The 24,140-nt window shown below is 34.0% G+C and overlaps 1 protein-coding gene across 1 annotated transcript in view; it reads left to right on the plus strand.

Moving 5' to 3' along the window:
* Positions 1–23,697, plus strand: part of kitlga (kit ligand a) — a 39,394-nt gene extending 15,697 nt beyond the window's left edge. The window contains exons 2-10 of the mRNA XM_088922565.1: positions 5,332–5,442; positions 5,703–5,765; positions 5,987–6,148; positions 8,126–8,309; positions 9,843–9,908; positions 17,027–17,130; positions 17,327–17,418; positions 18,522–18,573; positions 19,583–23,697. Of these exons, the coding sequence (XP_088778691.1) occupies positions 5,332–5,442; positions 5,703–5,765; positions 5,987–6,148; positions 8,126–8,309; positions 9,843–9,908; positions 17,027–17,130; positions 17,327–17,418; positions 18,522–18,549 (810 nt within the window). The 3' untranslated portion in view covers positions 18,550–18,573; positions 19,583–23,697. The remainder of the gene's footprint in view (positions 1–5,331; positions 5,443–5,702; positions 5,766–5,986; positions 6,149–8,125; positions 8,310–9,842; positions 9,909–17,026; positions 17,131–17,326; positions 17,419–18,521; positions 18,574–19,582) is intronic.
* The last annotated feature ends 443 nt before the right edge of the window (positions 23,698–24,140 follow it).

A 24,140-nucleotide genomic window follows, 5' to 3' on the forward strand; every position in this document is an offset into this window, starting at 1 on the left:
GTATTTTGTTTTCCAAATTCTTGTATTCAGATTTGATCATCAAACTCAACACTGTTATACATGAAGGAAGTTTAATGTCAGAAAAACCAGTTAAGCAAATAAAAACTGAAATTAAGTGATTGAATAATTATTCACCTTTCAGCTCATCTTTATACTGTATGAATAGTGTGTATATGAACAAAACCTTTGCATATCTTTCAGTGTCATTCTTGGCTTTACAGTAGCACCCATAACCCGTTTGTTGCTTGCCTGGTTGCTCAGTTTGAAAGGGCGGCCTAATGCAAGCAGTGTATAGATTTATGATGGACATTTCATTTCTTAATGGTGGACTTCACTGTACTCAAAAAGGTGATCTTCTCTTTACCTGTACCTCTACCATTCTATCCCTGATTAGTTTTGAAAGTTCCTTGATTTTCTTCGTTGATTTGTCTAACTATATGAGTTGTGGCTTGAAATTTAATACAACTCTAAGAGAACATATAGAGGTAGACATGTTTAGTCTGACGTCAAGTTAAACCACTTTGATTACACACATGACACTTATTATGAGACATTTCAATCTATTCTTTTACACCTGAACTGATTTACTGTAGGTTTGCCGTAGAAAAGTGACAGAATGCTCATGCAATTGAGAATCTTTTCAGATTCTTACATTCCTTAAAAATCTATTTTTGCCTAATATCAGTATTTGTTAGCTTTTTTAGTTTGGTGTAGAGTCCAGATTTTGAGTCCAGTTTGACAGTATCATGATTACTGTTTAGACAGCAAAAGAACAACATGTAAACTATATTTCAAATATAAAAGGGGAGCTATCGAACTATAAGAAACACAGTATCAGTGAGATCTAGAAGTTTATGCAAACTCATCACTTTTGTCAATTATCCAGTGTGGACAAGCCCTAAAAAAAGCCCTCAATACATTCCTCTATTATTTTAACCTCTTCTTTGCAAGCAATGGACGCAAGGCAGGATACACCCCGGACAGCATGCCTGTCCATCGCAGGGAATACACAGATACCCACACACTCACACCTAGATCTTGCCAGAAGACATTTAACCTACCAGTATGTCTTTGGACTCTGGAAGGAAACCACAACACCTGGAAGAATCCCATGCAAAGAAGGAGAAAACGTACAAACTCCACACAGAGAGGAGATCTAGAATTGAACTTGGGGCCTTGGCACTGCAAGACACCAATACCAACCACTGCACCACCTTGTGCTTCACAGACCTCAAGTAAATGCTTGGATTTATATTAAGATGTAGAATTTAAATTGAGTGAAGTCATGGTAAAATTATACATTGAGTAATACATATAGATTCAGCCTCATGGCGTTTCAGGCACTATGCTACAGGAAAGAAGGCAGGGAGTTAAATCAGTTGAAGTGGATTGTTGAGTAGGCACTACACCCCTGAGAAGTTTAAACATACTGAAAAAAAATATCTAATTTCTTCCCCATGAGAAACCTTTCGATGCTGCCTTTCCTGTCAATTCACAATGTGCAGTTGTGTTGGTAGTGTCATTTGGAAAGAGAATCTTATTTTTGGTTCTTCGTCACTGGTATGATTATGATTTTACTGGAGTCTAGCCCTGGATTATACAAGATGGTAAAATGAATAGTGTGTAAGTTAAACTACGCAAGCTATATAACATTCTATGTGAGATTGAGATTTCCTTCAGTTGTCAGAATTATGGAATCATATTGTTAGGTTTTTTGTATTCCACATCTGTTACAGATCAATTTTTGGTTTCCTACTTGTATCATTCCTTTCTCTGAAACTGCAAACACATTGTCAGTACGTTATTTCAGGAAGTCAGTATAGAAAATTAGAAACGTATTTCTTGAATGTATTGTATAAACCGTATTGGAAATGGTTTCATAAACCTTCCATATTTACAATATTCATGAACTTAAAGTCATTAACTGAAGTTCGAGACAAGACAAGTCAATCACACACAGTTCTATTTAATCACCATCATTACAGAAATTAAATATATATCAAACATAAATGACTCCCTTCACCTCAAGCATCCCTCCTCCACCCCATCTATACTTGCAGGTATCCCTTGATTCACTCCTCTGTGAATGGGGTTTGAGCCTCCTCATCCTATTTCAAGTTAAGCCAAACCTATCTCACCAAGTATTCAAAACATTCACTAAGCATTCAGTTCTTGGATGTTATTGTCCTTAGTGAAAATACTTTAAAGTGGCAAAATTGTAATCATATCAGTTACCCTTGTCTATAATTGGTGCCCAATTGAACCATACATTTCAGCACATACATGTATTAACAACAGAACACAGATTTTCAAGAAAGCTAAACATGGCAAGAAGTATTATGTAATATAAATCTTGAATTATATTTGTTTGCTGTTCCAGTGTATGGAAATATCTAAATTTCATTTCAAACAAAGTAAACATATACTGAAGATTCTTGTGAAGGAATTAACATTATTTGTCTGATGAATAACTTAGAGCAATAAAACCAATAGTAAATAGCAGTATCTGTAAATCATATCTGCTGTATGCCTGAAATGAAATGGAAAGGATTAAGTGCTTTTACATGTTACAATACACTCAGAGGAACATTTTTCAAAAGAAGGTTTTGTCTGTCAGATAGTGAACTGTTAAATGTGAATGCACATGAATAGAAAGAAAAAAAAACATTCTGACTTTCATGCTTCTGCCTTCTGTGCCAGCTCAGTGCCAAAACAGCCCTGCAAACCACCTTTCAAGAATATCATATTAGATTTAAAAACATTATGCAGTAACATTTTCTTAATTATTTCTGTATGTTTTATTGCATTTTGGACTCCATATCAAGTGGAGCAATTGGTATACCAATGGAATGCTTTGATCTTTTTTTATAGTAGAAGATTACTTAAAATAACTGTCTCGCCAAATTCCACTTGCAATGATCTGGGAAAGTATAATGGGAGATGTCTGAATTTTGGCCTCCTAAAAAGAAAGGATTCATGAGCCTCTATTTCAAAAGGCATTAGCCATGCTGCAGCAGATTTGTCAAACAGAAGAGTCTAGTGTTGTATTAAAGTTCAGTAATAACGTAAAAGAAATGTGACATCAAATTAAATTGGAAAAAAAAGGAGATACTGTCTCCACTGACTCAATGTTTCTTGAAGGTTCCCTGTGTTTACCATTTATGTTCTTAGCAAACTATTAGGACTACAAGCAGTGTTATTTTAAAAGTCAGCTGATTGTTTCTTATGGAAACCTCTATCTGATGCTTTATTTGCTATTGCCCTACTTGACTTGGTCTCTTGTCCTAGTTTTACGTCTGTGGAAGAGAGTTCCTTGAACAAAAAAACTGTAAATGTCTGAGTGATTATTTTACTTATCTCTTAAATGCATGCCTTAAACCCAGACTTGATAGTTTGGTGCCTGTAGGACCAACTTTGTATAGGGTCAGTTGCCAAACTTGCACCTGATTTTTTGCTGTTTTTTCCTGTTGATATAAACTAGAACATACAACTAATTTCACCTAGAAAAACGTATTGTCTCAAGAATGAGAGAGAACAATAAGCAAAAAAGTTGCATACTGTCTGATTTAAAGCATCACAAACCATACCACCAGAATACTACCTCTGATTCTTGACGGTGCATTTAGGTGGACACATAGTTAACACAATGTGTAGTAAATCTGTCAATACCTTCTTTATTGACAATATGTAGATCATACTGTATGTATTTTAAAGTTTGTCATTTCAGCTTTTAAAAATCAAATTAGTTTTAAATGTGAGCAAATGTACTACAGTCCATATAATTTATTTCTTAATTTAAAATTAAATAATTTTAGATCTTAAACTTAACCCATATTTGTTATATTAATATGGGTTATTTGTGCTGTAAGCTAAAGATTCAACATACACACATCAGACATACAGTATTTTGTATTAAGTTACTGTAGCAAAGAGATGTGCTCCATTTTGTTACGTATACACAGTATTAATTAATGTTTACAATGTATGTCCATCAAATACATTTTTTATAATAGTTACTTTTGTTAATTTATATCTCTGAAAATTAACCTACAGTTTTCCTTATAGTACCTCACTTTGATTGTTTGTGGTTGAGAATAGAGTTTCACTTTCATAGACTAGGCACATAAAATTAAAGCATAAGGCTGATTATAGGGTGGCACAGTAGTGCAGTGGCTAGCATTGCTGCCTAACAACACTGGGGCCCTGAGCCAAATTCCTGGGGTACTATCTGCAAAAATGGAGTTTGTACTTTATGCTCTCCCCATGTTTGTGTGGAATTCCTCCAGATGCTCCAGTTTCCTTCCTTAAAGATGTACTGGTAGGATAAGTGGCTTCTGGTTAAACTGGTCTTGATGTGAGGCACCGTTCAGGGTAAATCCTGCCTTGTGCCCATTGCTTGCCAGGGCAGGACCAGGCTCCTGTGTCTTTTTGAAAACCCCTTTCCAACACTGTATAAAATGATGGGCAGAGTTGACTAATGCTGGGATTCTAAGTAGCTCATTGAATAAAGATGCTTCTTAACTTGGAATGTGTGTTGAGTCCTGATGCTAAGGCATTGAAGGTTCATATCTTGGCTGTATCAGTAAGCCTATCCCTTAAGCTACAATGAATCCTACAACTAACTCAATGGATACTAGACAGCTGGGACACTTTTTGGCTTATAGTGTATTAGTGATTCTTCTGGCTAGCCTAGACTTGTGAGATTTCGGTATGGTCAAAGAGAGCCCCGTTACTCTTCCATTCAGTGCTAACTTATCTACATGTGCTGTAGGGTTACAGTATGAATACTGTAGTTTGACTGATATGACTGATATCAGGAAGACCAAATGTTTTCCCTCTTGGGGTTGGTGTGTGGTTGTAAGAATTGATCCAAGCCAATTCACATTTGGTGATTCTCATTATCGGTAACATTGCAACAAGTCAAAGACTATCTCACAAATACAGGGGAAAAGGCAGGACTGTGAGCATATGACTGGTCTCCCCTTGGGTCAGAGTAAATTGTAGTGCTATGGAAAAATACGATTTACAATAGCCAGTCAGTCCTAGCTGGCATGTCATTGGGAGGTTGGAGGAAACTGGAACACCGAAAACCCACACCAACACAGTGAGATTGTTCAAATTGTATATTGACACATTTCCACTGTTGCTGTCAGATGCAGGATCCTAGAGCTCTGAGGCAGAAGTGCTACTGTAACTATCGTGCCACTATCCCTTCCAAAATAATTATTTCTAAACTTTCTTCCTAAGAAAAAACTCTTTGAACGTTACACATTATTAATTTTAACTTTTAATCTTTTCACACTTTATGATCAATTTTCCTTGTTTTCACAGATTTGGATAACTGCTTTTATATACTATTTATTTTTGTGTATCACCTTTGTGGAACGTGCATGTGGATTGGGAAGTCCTATAACCGATGATGTTAACGTAATTCCCTTATTGGTAAGAATTTTAATTTTATGTTTAGGATTTTAGGGCACTTTTAACTGCACTCTAACGTCAAAGCCAAAGTAGTTTTATTGTTTAATTGTGGGTACACATAATAAGGATTTTGGAAATTATTTTTTTTTTTACTGTATTTTACCATTTGGCCATAAGTACTGTACCACGAGAAAGTAATATTTTAGATGATGAATACCCTGTTTAATGTTAAACATCTGAGATGAATTTTTAATGTTATCTGGTGTGTCACTTTTTTTCAGAAACAGAATATACCAAAGGATTACAAGATTCATGTACGCTATATCCCTCGCCCTGAAGCAGTGGTAAGTTATACTTCAACTACAGTTATCTTTACGAAACCAGACTCTAAATGTTGACTCTTCAAAGTACAGTAGTCGACAATATTGTGGAACAGATAATGCTAATCTTTTAGCTACATGTATGTATTTTAAAATGTATGAAGGAGAGCTATTTATTTCTGAAAGGATTTGAGAATTTAATGGTTGCAAAACAACTTATATATTTCATTTTCCTTTTCTTGCAGAATGACATGTGTTGGGTGCAACTTAATATTTATTATCTGGAGAAAAGTTTAAGCAATCTCACTAAGCAGTTTGGCAACATATCTTCCAACAAAGAAAATATCTCACTTCTTACTCACATGATGCAGAATATGCGTTTGGAATATACTGACAAAGTATTTCTGGTATGTTATTTTATGTCAAAATCTCTGCTTTATTCCTATTTTATGCCAACTGTTTTATTTCTCTGCATTTTAAATAATGTTAGTTGTTTTCTGTCTTCATCAGTATTAGAACAACATATTATATTAGAACAGCTTAGCTTACTTGAATCTCAAAACTTGCTTCTGGGAAACTGCACAGAAACTAGAGGAAATGTAAACTGCCTTCTTCATTAGACCTTTGTCACTCTGTTATCTCATGCTTTTCTTCAGCTGTCACCTCGGCCATACCCTCCTTTTATTAATCTTTCAGTTTTGTACTAACAACCTGTGGGACCTCTTTCTCTATTTTCTTATCCCATCTCAGCTCCATCTTTTCCAACATGACTAAAAGCCAAAAGATCTTCACCTCCATCCTTAGCATCTGCTCCCCATTCTCTGTCTTCCACTCTTTTTCCTTCTCAGCCATTGATCTTGTACCTCCACTGGCTGCCTGAAACTTTACAGATCTACTTCAAAACACTTGTTCTTGTCTACCGTTGTCTTAACTCCTGATGTTTATTCCCTTCTGAAATGCAGTATTATAAGGAGCTCATCACGCATTACATAAAAATTTGAAGAATTACTTTCAGGAATTATAATGTTTGAACTTTTACTCTTTCAATCATACCAGTGGACTGATTGAAACATCTTCTATCCCCTACTCAGTTTTAAATTTTTGACCCAAGGTTTGACCTCTACTTTTGAAGTAATATAGATTTTCATAGATTTCGCCCATCCGAACACTGACCAAGCTCAGCCTTGCTTAGCTTCTGAGAGATAAGGAAAACAGATTCCCTAAAATGACCATGCTTGTTGGTATATGATTTTTAGAATCGCTCTTTTAGTTATTTCCTAGGGATGCAAAGATTTTTATATCGAGCTGTACATATACATATAAATCCCATATCATCTACTGGGCCTTTTGTAAAAAAAAACATTGTTTATCTTGCACTGTCTCTGGGAGGTAAAAATGTAATTAATTATAAAGCCAACTTGTGCTGTTCATTCTGTTAAGTAATTATTTTATTAGAATATGCATTATATATGGTCTTAGAGTCATACTGTATATTGTGTGTCTTCTATGGTGAAACATGATATGTTTAGGCATGTACAGTACTTGCACTATATCTTTCCAGGTTCCTATCCTCTCAGTCCTTTTTTGAAGAATGTTTCGAGAAATGTTAGCTAAAAACAAGAGTAATTACCTATGTATTTTATTTAAAACAGAAAATCAGCAAGCATGCTTCTAATTACAAAACATAAGAGTAGGAAAATATTTACATGTTATAGTTAAAACAGGTTGCTTCTGATGTTAAGTTACTCCAAATATCACTTATTATGTGAAGTATAATAATAAGATTACTATATGAAGAATTAATACAAATAGAATCTTATATAAGCTGCTCAGAAAATTACAGGTTTTGTACAGTATGAAAATAGAACATTATACATTTAACAGGATTGGCAGGTGCAAGGATATTTACAGGCCCACAAATAATTCCTATGTTCAGTTCACTGATCCAGTTATCCTTTATTTATTTATTTCTGTTTTATTAGCACTGATAATTGAGTTTTTCCTCAGTCCTGCACGTTATCTGGTTAGGTACAAATTCATGTATAGAACTGAGCATAACCATACATACTGTAATGACTAAAGATTGAAGTACAGAACAGCTGTGAATGAGAAATGCATTTTAATTTGTGCTTCATTTCTAAGCGCAGACAAGTATAAACACTTACAAATGTACAAATAATTTGACATTGCAATTACTTTCATTTAGAAGACCATTATTTTATTTTATTTAGTACATTTTGTTGACATGTTTGTTATTCTTTTTAAAGTTTTACTTTTCGTCCTGCAATCCATTTTTTTTCTTTTAATCTAATTAATTGTCTTATATTTCTTTGAAACTATAGCAGTGAGGTCCTAATCTAACTTTTTCTCATTTTCCTTTGAAGGAATTTAAAATGAGAGAATTTGATTGCCATTACAAAGAGGACAGATTGTTGACAGAAAACTATTTTGACTATGTAACAGACATTTTTGATACATATAGACAACATGAAAATGAACATTTTTCTGACACCTGTGATAGTCCTCCCTGCCCTACAACCACAAGAGAACCAACTACAGTAACAACAGGTAATCAGACTATTTATGACCTTTTCTATGTAAATATAAATATTGTCCTGTAATAGTCCAAAATAGGATGCAGGTCCCCTTATTAAAAACTTTATCTTGACAGCTGGCCTCACAAATTTGCAAGTTTAAGGAAACGAGGATCAAACTTTTTCATTATCTATTTCAGTGCAAATGTCTCAAGTTGAGGTTTTAAAGATGTCGATTTCATACCTTGATATGCTGAAAGTGTATTTCTCAAGCAACTGTGACTGGTGTCAAACAGACAGTAGGCTCCAGGACTTTGGAGAGTCAATATGTGAGAGACCAATAAGTGTGACTTTGAAGTTTAAAACAATACAGCAAGTGAATAGTTCTTTTTATCTACAGATTTACTGTTTGCACTTTGAGCTGTCTTTGTTTTGGGGAAAAATAAGAATAAATGTTATCTTTAAAATTGATAATCTACTGAATCTAGGAAACACGTGAAAATGTAAATGACATAACCTTCATAGAAATCATTTTAATTGAAATTTAGAAAATAAATAACTGTCAGTAACATAATCTCTTGTTTTGTTGAGGTTTTATCAAGCAATAGTACTATTCCATATAATGCAAAGGAACAAGTAATAGGTTTATTCCATGCTGAAAAAAAGAAGAAAGAGAACACAACGTTTCGGCCGTGGAGCCTTCTTCACACCTGACGCAGCTACCCACCTGAACTATTCCATATAATGTCTTTCTTACTCACTATATATTGTTGGTGCAGTAGGGACACCTTTCTTCAGGCTTTTCATTACACTCTCATAAGTCATTTTACAAAACAAAATTCCATTAAAATGAATCTTATTTGCATTGTATCATTTCTTCCTCAACCACAGCTTGAATAGTGGTCTCCCTACTATATTATGTATGTGCAATCTCATATTTGTCATTTGTAGCTTTTTTTTATCAAACAGATTAAAAATAGTTAATTCAAGTTAATTCCTTTGCTTCTTTCGCGCTGACATATGTTAACATTCAGACTATTTTTAATACATTAAAATTCTTATACAAAATATGTTGAGTAGAAAATACTACTTATGTGATATTATCCTACAGAGCAGTTACCACTAATATAAATATTTCTTTGCACATCACAGTTGGTATGTTTCCTTTCATCTATTGTAAATACCACCTCTTAGGTTGTACGGCTAATTTTCTCTCTGCTACTGATTAAAGTGCTATTGTTTGTTTTTAAACACATGTTTTGGAAAATAAAATTAAATACAGGTGTTCATATATTGAACTGAGTTCTACTGACTTTTCTCCAGAGTAACAAAGCAGCTGCTAAATTCCTCTTTTGATTCCTGAATGGAAGAAAGAACTAAACCTTCATTGTTAATGTGTAGATCATAGAGCACTCTTCAGATCTTATACAGTGCAGAAACTCTTTTAAAGACTTCAGAGCTATCCTATTGTATAAATGAAAAGAAAAGGAGCTTATGACGAACATTTAATATCTCTCAATAAACGTTTTTCATCACAGTACACTAATACTCCACCCTTTTTGTGCAGGATCTACAATAATAACTGGAACAATAAGAACAACAGCCTGCACAGCTGCAGCTAATTGCACTCCAGGTAAGTGCATGGTTTCATAAAAAGAACAGACTGAAACATGGACAAAAAGATGATGTTCTCCTGTGTCATTCAACGCTGAAGATAGATGTAGTCAAGGTGTACTCCCCACATACAGTATATGTATATGTGGAATTAATGCTGAAGTTATTGTAGAATTTAGTGAGTGACAGTTTATATATTCCCTTTTCAGATAAAGTTGCCATATTCAGTAACCTACATTATTTTATGCAATCTCACTGAGATTTCAGCTTGAAACATTGTTTCAAGTTACAAAAAGGTACTCAAGAAAACGGAGGTGATAGTCTGTTATCCAAGAACCACTTCTGACGTTATTGCCTTATAACTAAAGTTCATTTTATCTTTTTAAAATTTTCATTCAGTTATAGTGTTTTCATTAATGTTGGAAGAAAGGACCCTTTAGCTGTGGTTAAGGGCTCATTAGCAGTAAAAGGGAACAATTAGTTAATTATGATAATTACTCATCCAACAGGTCCAACATGAATAGTCTATAATGTGCACCACGTATAAAAAGGTGATGAATGACGGTTAAGAGCAGAGCTAAGCTCTATGTTGGTAATTGCTATTTAAATTGCAATTTAAGTCAAAATGTCTTGAGGATTTATCGGCACCTTAAGGGCAGGGACATCCCTGTTTCTGAACATGCATTAGATGACTTTGGAGTTTAAAATTTGCCATAAAGGACTTTGTGTTTTTTCCATCATCATTACAGGAGGCTTTGTCATCCTAAATCTGTCATTTTTAAACCATTCACTTTTGAATGGAAAGACACAAATGCAGTAGCACAAGTACTAAGATACTTTCAAAGTTAGTTGTACAGTTAGCCGAACAAAATCCTTTTAAGTGACTTAAAAGTAAAACAGTTACTTAATTGTGAAATGTGGATACCACCATTTCTGTTTCTCTTTACTCCATCATGCTGTTGACCCTTAGCTCTCCTATTCACAACACGTTTTTCTGTGGCACACCTTTGCTGTTTCTTTTTGAGTAACATTCATATAATTCACCTCTTCCTTACCAACTGATCCACATACTGTAGCTGTTAGTCCAAGCCCTGGTGCTGTCCAAACTAGACTATTATATCTTCATTGATACACATGAAGACAGTGTCCACACAGTCTGTATAGTATACTTTTTCATTTTGTCTAGCACAGCAATTGCATTTTGTTTTCCGTTATTTTGTGTAAATTTAATAAATGTATTGTACAAGGGCATGTACTGTAAATTTCATATTTACTGGTGGTAGTAGTAATAATAATTATGATCTATTTTGCAGGTTATAAACAACTTTTCATGTTGCAAAGATTTTGTTAAAAGAAATCTAGTTTTGTGTGAAACACTTTAAACAGATCTGTAAACATAAAACATGATCTTGAATAAAATTGAACCTTTTATATTTTTTGTAAACAAAAACAAAATTACCTTTCTTCTTTCTTAGTATTGTAAAAATAGAGTAAAAATATGCATTTCATATTGCTCAGAGGTGCTCCTTTATACAATATGTATAGACTTCTGGGAGGATGTACAAGGGAATAAATTCAAATGGCATTTATACAGATATCTAAATCTTCATACTCACCCTAACACTTGAACTTACAATCCCTTAAAGCATTAAAAATTAAGTAGCTTTAATGCCTTTGTAAGTAGTAGTTATTGGTAGCTTTTATTGTAAGTGTGCATTTGGAATATAATCATATTATAATATGTATCATTATTATGATAATCCTTTATCTGTATTTATCATAATGGTATAAAGCCTGGCATTACTAAACATGTTACTATACAAGTATATGAATTTAGCATATAAAATACATTTTCCAAAGTAGGACTTTGTTAAAATTTATTTCTTTGTGGCATTTTCTAAAGATAAAAACCATACTGGTTTGAGTTAGAAGGTTCAACTGTGAGGATTACTTAACTTATTGCATGTGGGTGTACATAAACAAATATTTTAAACATGAACACCCTTTGCATTAAAACCTTGGAGGGTTACCTATTTACATAGTTTTTTTAATTTTTATGTTTTTTACTTTGATTTAAATTGATTTTGTTTAATTCGGATGCCTAAATTGAATAATGACATGATTATTATTAAGAGTTGGATTGGTACCATTTTTTTTGTAAAACAAAAGGCTTTTACATTCTATTCTGTGGATGAAAAGAATTTAGGGATTTTTGGAAAAAATGTACAAAATGTTTATCTGTGGATTAAATTCAAGTCTGTCGTAAGATTATAGCATCAACTACAGTTTCATAACTTGCAACAGCAAAGCTGTCTTTAATTACAGTGGTTCTTGTCCCTCCAGATAAATACACAAGAATCCAGGGTTATCTCTAACAGATCTGACCTTGGGAGAGGTACCTGTAGTAGTACTGAAATTCCTTGCTGTTGTGTGGCTCTAAAAGTCCTTCAAAGATTGGGCATGAAAGCAAATGGCTTTAGGCTAATCTTCCCAGGCGATCACAACACCTGGACTACTGCTGTTAAATGACTCCAGTCCTCCCAAAACAACCATAAAAGAAAAGGCTTTATGCTCCTTTCCCCAGGGGATTGTACCACCTAAAAAATAAAACACTGCTGTCAAATGGACGTTCCCCCTAAATAGTGAAAAACCTTGGAACTGGTCAGGGTAGTGGTTTAACTTCCATTCATGTGTAGATTGACTTATTGTGCTTCCTGTGCAGAATGTTACATGGTTGAATGCATTGAATTTACAGTAATATAAAAGTATTTCAGTCTCTGCTGGCAGTTCTTATCAGCTCTCCAAACCTGGTACGTGGTTCCTGCCCGTGTTTTCTGAGCTATCATCATTTCTATTACCATGCTCTTCAATACACATGTAGAGTCTCCTGAGTGCTCTTCTACTTCAGATTTCCCATACCCATACTTTAAACATTTCCAATCTAAAAGCATTTAAACATAGAATATCTGACCATAAGACTCGGCTTCCCCAATATTAATAGCTAATGGAATTTGGTTTATGCAACTATTCTGTTAGAAGAAATCACAAAAACATCACTTGAATTAATTTTGACTTGAGACAAATTGTGATACAATTATTTATAGTCAAAAAAGCAAGGTTCCACAGAGGTTCCTGCAGCAGAATGATGACTTGAAAACAGTCCTCTTTTCACTATCAATAAAAGGCTCAGACAAAATGGTAAGTTTGTTTAGCCACACTTTACAGAATATTATGACCCAACTGTGTAATTCTGACACAATAAGATACTGTACATATTATTAATAATCACCTTTTGTGTTCGCCTTTTGTGTCCATGTCTACTACACATACTTCTGCTTTCACTGGTTTGAATTATTGCACATTTTACAGCTGTGTATACTACTCATTTCACAACATTGTCAAATAGTGAGAAGCCTTATACCTGTGCTCTTTGTCCATTTGTTACTCACCTCATTTATAAATCTTTGAAATCTGGTCTTGTATCTGCAAGCTTAAAATGTATTGCTATCATACCTATATGAGATAAACCTTTCCAGAGAGTAAAGTATTTCATTAATGCTGTCTTATTTTCAATTAGCTGTGTCTTGAAAAAATTCTAGAGCAAGTAGTAGTAGTTTAATATCAGTTGGATATCTTGGAACGAATGAGCAGTTTTAACCTTTACAATCTTAGATTTTAGACAAAAGACACAGTACTGAATGACACTTGTTACATTTAATGATTTGCTTATGTTACTAATATTCTTCTCCTTATGGACTTATATGCAGCTGTGATTATTGTCTTAAAATATAGCATTTTAGTGAATTCTATGGAAATCTATGTAGAGATTTATGTTACTTGCCTTCATCGGTTTGGTTCCTATTTGACTAATCCAAATCTCCGATGTTTTAATCTGGTGATGCCTCAGTTAAGTAATGTTCTATAGGATTCTGTGCTGTAACTTGTACTTTTTTGCACATATTTATTGCTTCTTGGTCAGCTGATTATCATGCATTTGAGCTTCACTCTTATGCTGACAATTCGGTTTTACTTGCAGGTTAAATCAGGTACTATTATTGCTCTGGTTTCTGTCCTTTATAGCATCCAATCTGATGTTAAGATATGGAGGCAGCATAACATTCTGAAAGTAAACAGTATTAAAACTAAGGTCATGCTTATTGGCTCTGTAACACACCCTGGTGTAGAGTGTCATAACCCAGAATGTTCATGGGCAGATCCAGATAAAACAGACCCACAAAACAGGCATAGGTTAAAGAGTGCTTTTTATGTACTTTGTGAGGCAAAATAAATGACAAAACAAACAAAAGCTCAAAAATCTTTTCTTTGAGCTTCTAACTAGAATTCATGAGCCTTCTTGATAAGCTCAGCTGGGTAGGTAAGCTACTTACTGGCTCCAAACTTTAAGTCCCTGAGAGTCTTCCAAAACTCATGTGTCCAAAACTCAAATTTCTCAGTTCCGCCAGTCGGTTAGTTGGTCCATATCTGACCAACCCTGTAAGCCCCAGTTTCCTAATTTTTAAACTCTTACCTAACCAATTGATGTACAAAATTGGTGACTGGGGACAGTAAGTCATTCCCCACAGCTTTCTGTGGGAACCTACTGCCCTCTCACAGGCAGCAGTGCAAAGTTTAGGACTTTAGTGTTGTTGTTGATAATACTGAAATTAATCCCTTGACAAAAATCTAGAAACTTTGGTTTTATTTTTGATTTAGTGTTGTTGATTGGGTATCCTTTTTCATTTTGAGTAACATTTTCCAGTTAAAGTCTTTGCTCTGCCTATTTCCAAGAAATTAGATGCCTACAGAATTAGATGACTGGAATATCTTACTTACTGGGGTAACTGATTTACTTCAGTTTCAATTTCTGGTATAGTATTTCAGGTATAATAGATGCCCTCTATTTGTGTGGTGGAAAACCAACTTGCATTTTTTCAGTCTTTAGTGTGAATTTAAAAGTACTTCTGAAGACGTTCAGAAATATTTTAGTTATAGACAAACCAAAAAATGCACATGGGGAAAACAAACCTTTGGTTAGACATATTGGGAACAAAGAATGGACTATTATATCAGGATTTCATAACACAATAAATCTTATAATCTTGTAGTCAAATTGTAATAGTGTAGAGCTGGTCCATAGAACATCACAGCTTGCAGTAAAGAATATTAAATGAAACTAAGAATATGTAGAGTGAACGGTTTTAAATTTTAATTGCCTTGAAGAAAATGTTATAGTTGTTTCTTTTTTAAACTTGTTATTCAAAACCAGAATGCTAAACTTAAAAACATCTAAGGATAAGAAAATAAATGTCAGAAAAAAAATATGCTGATCACAAAAGTTATCCACAAGAAACTGACAACAACTACACTCAGATTTTTTGGCTTATAAAAATATAATAGGATTTCATTCAGGACTTTGATTTTGCCATTCAAGGGCATTTGTTTTCTATCTTTAAATTTCTCCAGTGTAGTTTTGGCCTAGTGCTTGGATTATGGTCATGCTAAAAGGTAAATTTTGTTCCAAATCCAGGAAACAGGTTTTCATCCAAGATTTTCCAAGTACTTTGCTTCATCTCTGATCAGTCCTGTCTCAACAAGCTTCCTTTGTTTCATGCTAGAGAACTTGGAAGCAAAACTATAACATAATGTTACTAAACCCTTGCTTGACACTAGGGGTGGCATTGATTGAGTGATGCACTATATTGATTTTGCACCAGATAAAACATTAAAAATATTCATTTTCTTTTATCTGAACAAAAAAAACATTTGCCACTTGCTTCCTGTATGCCAAACCCTAGGCCACAATATGTAACCCAGAGACAGCATATCACCAGACTAGGAGTGTACACACTGGACCAGGCTCATCCCTTCAATAGATGGACAGGCTTCCCCTTTAATCTTTTAAGAGGAAAGCATATGCCCCTCATCTCCTCAGAGACCTACTTTTGCACCTTACATGACCTAACCCTCAGCACCCAGTTTCCAACTATATTAGCGCTAGTCAACAACTCTACTGAGATATTCATATTAAATCCAAGAATACACAAACACCTAAATTCACTCTGGATCTATCATTCATGAACTAAATCCACTCCCTAACCAATAAAAGACTTGCAAGTTTCTTCCATCAACTCTTTAATCCTTCAAACTATATCTGGAAAGTAGGAAGGCAGGCTTGCTGCTGATTTTAAAGCACAGCAGCAAAAACCTAAATTCCTGTGCTATCCTAACTCTCTCCCTAAACTTCAGGAACTTAGACATAGCCTCTTGTCTGCTACAGCTGACTGCTTTTATACCCTCATTACTGATCCTGTGAAATGTTCCATTATCCAAAGGCCAATCACATGAACTTCTTTTTCACCTCCGCAATTTCATTCCACAGCATACTAATCAGCCAATTAAGTCAGGTGTGTCCAATATAATTCCAGCAGGAGGAGGCTGGCACCATCACAGAGTACAGGACTTTCAGATGGGGATTTCCATTCTTGCGTACAGGCCAATTTTGACATTGTTGGCTCAAACACATTTTCTCCCTTCTGTGCTGTTGCACACTTTAGCTTTCTCAATTAACTTCATTAACTTTGGCCTCACCATTTTCTCTTTGACCAGCTGCTCAGACTGAGGGGCAGCAAAATATAAGCAGTCTTGCATTAATGAACTGGTGGAATGATATACATCATTCGCAGCCGGGTATTCAAAAAGGGATATTCATTGTTTTTGTTGTTTGTTTTTAAATAAGACCTTTCTCCTGCTTTTCTGAAATGTATCCCTTAGTTGTTTTGAAACCTTCATGTTGAATCCTTGCTTGAATGGAGGTCCTTACGATCATGTATGGCTTATTACTGCATGATACTTTTACCAAAATTAATTTAAGTTTAAATACTAGTACAACCATGGCTTTTTCAGTTTTCTTTCATATTAATTATATATTTACTTTTTTCTTTTGATTTTTGCTAGTGTGAGATTGTGTATATAATGATTATTAATTGCTACTTTAAAGTGCTATGATTGCAAGCTTTAAATCTACTGTGAAAACTGTGTTCAGGTCCAAATATTATTTTAATGCACATTGTATATAGTATTTAAAAATGAATCTTGGTTTTTAATACCATGATTTTTTTTTCCTCCTCAAAAATTTAGATAAACAAACATCCGATGAATCAGGAGTCAAAGACAAGATGCAGTTCCTTTACTTACTTATTACTATTCCATTATGTGCTCTTGTGCTTCTGGCCATGTGGAAGGTAAGGTGGAGTTTTTATGAGTACATCAAAAATTGTTCAAACCACACATGTTTTTCAAATATTTAATTATAAGAGGTTAATGTTTATACCACAAAAGGTATATATACACAAATATATACAACATATAGTTTATAAATCCATTATTACTACAGCATCTAACATTTCAATCCAATATTATTATTTTCTGTCCTGACAGGTAAGAAGCAGAAGAAGAAGGAGTTTTCCAGGAAATATATCAAATGGTAGACTACAAAGGGAAGAGGAAGTGGACAGCACATCTGAAGAAATGTAATACATAATTGAGATACATAATTATTGTCAATTTTCAAATATAAGCAAAATGTACTGTAGCTCTTGGTACTTAAACATACTGCCAACTACTACCAAGTTTGCTTTTAATTGCCAGCCAAATTAACTGTTAATTTAAAGTTTTTATAAATGAAGAAAATGCATTTATAGTGGCATAGAATGCAGCATTATTTACACCATACTATGTCCCACTCATGTCCAGACTCACTTAACGTGACTCATAACCTCATGACTCATTTTGTGATCTTTCAACCTCTGTACAGTCTTGCTGTTCGAAGGATTGGCTGTATACTGTAGTTTGACCATCTTAAAAGCATTGCAAGTTGTAACACGCGCAAGGGGAATCCAGTAGCTTTTCGGGATATATTATCCATAGTGGGCATGGAAGAGTTTTAAGATTCTGACATTAAAAAAACATCTTTAGGTACAGTAGATGTTAGTAGAAGAATTAGAAGATTAAATCCTTAAATCTTGAGAACACGACATGTTGTGACATGGATTTCTGTGCTTGGAAGTGCTGAAACATCAGAATTTGAAAAATGTCACAAATGAGAGGAAGCCTTCTTACTCATTAGGCATATTAGGTTCAGTTTTCTATAGCCCATAGCCTGTACTGTGCACAAAGTCCCCCAAGTATGAAATCCTCTTGAACTCCTCCCTTAAATGGAAAATTAGAGCAGTCAATCAACCTTAGCCCCCAGGGTAGAAGGAAATCAGAGGTTCTGGTGAAAGTCCATGCAAGCATGGGAAAACAAAGCTTTAGGTACCGTATGCCTGAAATGTAGTCCATACTGAAGCCTGAATGACTTGCGCTAAAGAGCTCAGCCTGCTCTCCAACAAGGACTTTTTGTGGACCTTTTTGTCCACAATTCTTTTAAGATTTTTTTTAAAGCCACACTCAAGAAACACACATTTTGTTTTATGGAAGAATGCATTCAAACTGTTACCCATGATATAGTACAGTACATGTTTGTTCTCACCATATCAATGGGATTACCTTAGTGCTTTCAAGCATTACTAAATAGTCCAGACCCCTCAAATTGTACTAATATCTTATTTCTCATGCTTTTTTATATTTATAGAGAAAAACTGAAGACTATTCAGGTGTAATTCTTATAATCTTGTTCAGCTGTGGTGAGTAAATTTTTTACATTCCTATTATGTTGACAAATTAAGGAAATTCCAAACCGCTAATAGCAAAAGACAATTTAGAGCATCAGTAAGCTTTATCAGTAAGGAAGAGTAATACTTATTAAATTAACTTAAAAAAGTGATCTTAAAAATGTGATTCATGATAAATACAATTAAAGTTTAAAATATGTGTTTTTTGTAGTGCAGATATTGACCAAGGTTAGCTTGTTTCAGTCAACAAAGTTTTTGAATATTTGTAAGGGCATTCCCCTGATACATTTAGAAACATTCCCCCTGTGATATTTCAGGTGATCTGCCCTAATGGCAGTTCACTGTGGTAATGTTCCGATAAGAGTTCCACAGTTCACTATCATTTTCCTGTGGCTTGAGTGCAGATTGTCTCTGGTTTCTCATGGGTTCATTATACTTTACTAAGGTGAAGTTAGGAATTCCATCATAAATGTGTTTAAGGAATGTTTACTATGGAACACCATAGATAATGAAACTACAAGAAATGCATTGCAGGTTATTGTATAGGAAAACCTCTGTAAAAGTGCAAAAATCTTATAAAAAATTTAACACACTAAAATGTCATAAAGGCAATGTTTTAAATGTATTTTTGCAAGCATAGTCTTACAGTAGACTCATAGTTGTGGTACTGCATTCCAAAAATGACAAAAAAGTAAAGAAGGAGTCAAATGACATACATGTTTTGAATTATTTTCCATCTGTTATTTAAACTTTGGAAAGTGTTTATTCAGTATAGTTATAAAGTATATGTACATATACTCTTCAAGAACAGCATTTCATTGATGTGTTACATTAACTAATTCATGTTTAAAAAATGGGAATTGCTTTCATTTGTAATTACAATATTGTGAAAACAATATCTACAATTACTCTTGTAAATGAAACTAGGCACAATGCGCAATTTAGCACTGCTTATGACAGTGTGCCCACATCTCAGAAGGTACATGCTGAGAGATAAATCTGTTTTCCCTGCTCTCTTTAGATTGCAGGTTTTATGCAGCTGTTCTTGCAAAGCTGTTCATTTGGACACATTTCTAAATCTTCTTGAAGTGAAGGACAAATGTTGGCTTCTTGTGTTCTCCAAGATTAACATGGACCCTCAAGATGGTGAAGCTAAGCTTGAGATGACTGTTCTTTCCCAGGAGCACTGCCAAAACAGAGACCAAAGTCTGTTTTTTTCATGAACAGAAACATTAACCTGAAAGTGACAGATAAAAGGATTTACCTGCCTTCCCTGGTACGTTAACTGCAAACCCAGAGCATGACACCAGCTGTACTCATCTATGCATCTGCTCTGCCTTAAACATACTGATTAATGAGCAGGTGAGGATTCTCAAACAGGACTGCATTATTCCGAAAAACACTGAAACACGAAAAGGATGTAATCTGCTGATTCAATATGGTTTAAAGGAAGTTTTATCAAAGAGAATATGTGTATTTTTGTATTTTTATTGGATGAATGCTTGGCAGAGTTTGTGAGAAATGTTAACCAGCAAAAACTGCCAAGATCAATATAATTTGCACTTTTGAGGGTTTACATGGTGTTGGGACTATTTTCTCGACCCCCCCCCATTTATCCCCCCTCCATTTGGATAAACTTACCCACAAATGATCACTACCTCCATTGATGGATCTTTTTTTTCTGATTTTGACAAAACTCGTGTTTATGGCAAACTGGTGAACAGAGATAATCACTCCTAAGATATTATGAGGTTTATACTCACATTGCAATAGTTGTTTTTTTATCCTCATGTAATTTTGAAGCCATAGTAACATAGCACAGCACAAATACTGTTGCAACAATCGTGATCAGAATAAATGTACTACAGTAAAATATGGAGAAATATAGCTACAGTATCTGTGTTTTTGAGACCTGTAGCAATCATTGTATACATTGTTTATATGAGAAAATTCAGTTAACGATACCCAGACAAACCTGGTTTATTCCCATTAGATGCAAATATGAAAATTTAGAACTTTTTCACTTCCTTTTTGAAAATAAGTAGGAAAACATGGATGAATTAACCATAGCATAAAGGAATGAAACTAAGTATGCAGTAGGTAAATGATAGTATTTAACACTACCTTCTTTAAATATTCAGATTTTTGTCTCATTCATATTGTGAGGCTTGTATGAAAATTGATTGCTTAGCCAAATTCATTGTAGTCCTTGCAAGAACCACCAAGGCAAAGTTAGGAATTAAGCTAGGGCTGCTATGAAAGCTTTATCTGTAAATTACAGTTCCTTATACATATACAGTAAGTGAAGCAAATAGAAGTAATACTGCTTTCCAAGCCTAAATTTCTTAAATATGAATAATATCCTACTGTCATCAAGCTTACCCTTGTTATTTATTTTAATATGTTCCCTATAATAAGTACCTTTATTACTTATTATAGTAATAAAGGAGCAGAACGGTGGCTCTGTGGCTAAGGATCTGCGCCTGTGGCTGGAAGGTTGCTGGTTAAAATCCCGCAGCCGGCAGAGGAATCCTGCTCCGTTGGGCCCCTGAGCAAGGCCCTTAACCCCAACTGCTCCAGGGGCTCCGTACAATGGCTGACCCTGCGCTCTGACCCCAAGCTTCTCTCTATCTGTGTGTCTCATGGAGAGCAAGCTGGGGTATGTGAAAAGACAAATTCCTAATGCAAGAAATTGTATATGGCTAATAAAGTGATCTCTTATCTCTTACCTGTTTATTGTAAATTTTTATATTGCATTTCTTAACAAATTAGTATAGGCTCAGCTGATTGCAATATTTCCTAACAAATGTACCACCCAAAAAGTTTGCACAAAATTGCTGTAGACTTACTAAACTGTGATATTTTCAGAACTCCTGCCATCATTTATTTAAAAAATGTAGTAGCCAGTGACAGTACAAACTACAAAGATGTAAATTTGAAGTGTCATATAAAAATGTATTTGTGGATTACAACAAAAGTATTTTTCAAGGCATATTGCTCTATCTAAACTGAACCCCCGGTACATTTTAAAGTAATTTTTGTAATTTACTTGAAAATAGGCAATAATTAAGATTCAGAGAAGTTAGAAACACTGAATTTCTGACCAAGAGCTAAAAAATATTTATAAGTGACAGCCTCTGTAAGAAGGTAATAAGGTAATTAAATCAAAATATTAATCATCAGTAATATATACTGAGAATCATTAAAAACACAACAGCTTTTAATGCTCAATATTTCATGATTTTTTGCATAATTCTTTAGTCACAGGAAGGATAAGTCATAAGTCATATTTGAACAAAATACTATAGATTTATTATTCAGGGTCCAGTTTTTCCATGCTACTGTTTTAAATTGAATGTCATAATAGAAATGCAAATCTATTATTTTTATTGTTGTCTACAAAAACAAAATAGACATTAGATTCCCAGTAATAATTAATACCATGCAATGGTGGAGTCACATCTATACTGTACATTCAGGCTCATGTTGAGTTAAGGTTTACATTTAAGATTAATTTCATTCCATAATATTCCAAAAATGAGAAGGACAATATGTGAAAACATAGTGGATAATCAACAAATTTCAGATGGATGGTCCTTGTTTTAAAGGGAATAAACGTCAAATGTACCTAAAAAGCAAATTAAACTAAATTGGTGAATCATTTAAAATAGAAAATTATATAAGCTTGTCAAAATGGTCTAAATTGTATTGACATATTCCAGTGTCAGACTATTCCAGTGAGCCTTTTCTGACTTGTAGAGTGTTCACATGTTCTGAGGATGTAAAAGGCACTATCTTTGCCCTCCTAGGGAGGAATACATACTCTTATGAATTATGATATATTTTTGACTGAACTCAGATGTTCAGATGTCCAGATATACAACTGTCATTGTAAGTCCTTAGCTTCAACCTTATATATAAAAGCCTTAAAAAGGAATTTTGTAAACTATTAAGTAAAGAATTTTAGAGGGGATATTATAAACCTACTGGAAATAACTACTGAAGAAAACTTTTAGTGAATTGTTTGACTCGTCATATTCTTTGGATTCTACATGTTCTTTGTTTTATTTTCCACAAAAAAACTTTGTATGTGAACCCAGCTGAATTTTTATTTGTCTGCAGAAAATTTAAACTGCTTATCTTGCAGTTCATAGCTTAATTACCTGCAAAAAATTATTTGTATTCTTTATAGTCCAAATTCTAATTTTCCGGTACATAAAAATGACAAATTCACAAGTTTGTTAGCTGAAAACATCTCTGTTACACATTAAACTTGAAGTTTGCTTGATTAATGTTAAGGATTTAAGACATATATTACTTGTCTAAAAAGTTTAGATACTGTAGGCAAAAGTAAACTTTTTTTTAAATAACTTTTTGAATTCACACCTTTTTATAAGTGGATCGGTTCAATATTTGTTTAATATGAAATGTTGTGACATTCGGGAACTTTTTTTAAAGAAATATCACATTTCAAATAAATAAGATCACATTCATTTGATATAGATATCTTACTAAAAGGTGAACCTGGTATTTTTGCTGATTTGTAGCTTGTGTGTCTTTTCCCCGTTGCATATGTTTCCTTTGGGTGCTCTGGTTTTCTACCACAATCCAAAAACATACTGTACTGGTAGGTTAATTGACTTCTGGGAAAATTGCCCTGGTGTGTGTGCACGTCTGTGTTTGTGTCTGTTTGCCCTACAATGGATCCCTGCCTTGCACCTGTTGCTGGCATAGGCTCCTTGATGTTAGTCAAAATGTTATCCTAATTGAGGATAAATATCCCAACACAATTCCTCGCTTCATTCACATTTCTGTTCACTTAATAGGCTCAAGTACTATTGGGATTAATGTACTGAAGGGATTAATCTGGGCTTTAAATTAGAAGAATGGCATTGTGGTGAAATTAATATTGTCTTACGAATCCCATGTGGATATGTCCCTGTTGATTGCATCATATATAAATAAAAAATTTTTTTTTCAAAACAGACACTGGAATTTGTGCATGGAAACTCCTCTTCCAGGCAGTCTACTTTTATGATAATGCATCCATAACAGTAAAATAATTTGTGTCTATCTGTCAAACAGTTTATCACAAGGTCAACTTTTTCAAAGTAGGAAATAAATATATTCATTGTATTAATTTACAGCTTTAATGTTTTTATTTCTATGATTTTTCTACAAAACCTCTTATCCAGTGTAACTTTAGTTTATGTTAATGGCCTGTATTTAAACATCTGCCAAAACACAAGCTCATTTTGATCCGATGTTGTCATTCCTTATTTCCCTTGCTTTTTATATTCCTTCTTATTATTTATTACATTTCCTGGCAATGTGATATTTTGACCATTTCTTTTGGGCATAACTATTTTAAACATACTTTAACTGTTTCTCTATTGTATAATAAACCTGATTTAGCAGTAAAAAAGATACAATTTTCGTAATAATGACACCATTTTGTAGGCAATACAACTGTGACATTAAGGGTATTTGGGTCAAAAAAGTATGTTTTGAAAACGTGTGGTTTGGATATAATGGACATTGTATTTATCATTCAAATGAATTTTGTTCTTAAATACCAT

Source organism: Atractosteus spatula, chromosome 8 (assembly GCF_055471065.1).
Source record: "Atractosteus spatula isolate fAtrSpa1 chromosome 8, fAtrSpa1.hap1, whole genome shotgun sequence".
NCBI classification, from domain to species: Eukaryota; Metazoa; Chordata; class Actinopteri; order Semionotiformes; family Lepisosteidae; genus Atractosteus; species Atractosteus spatula.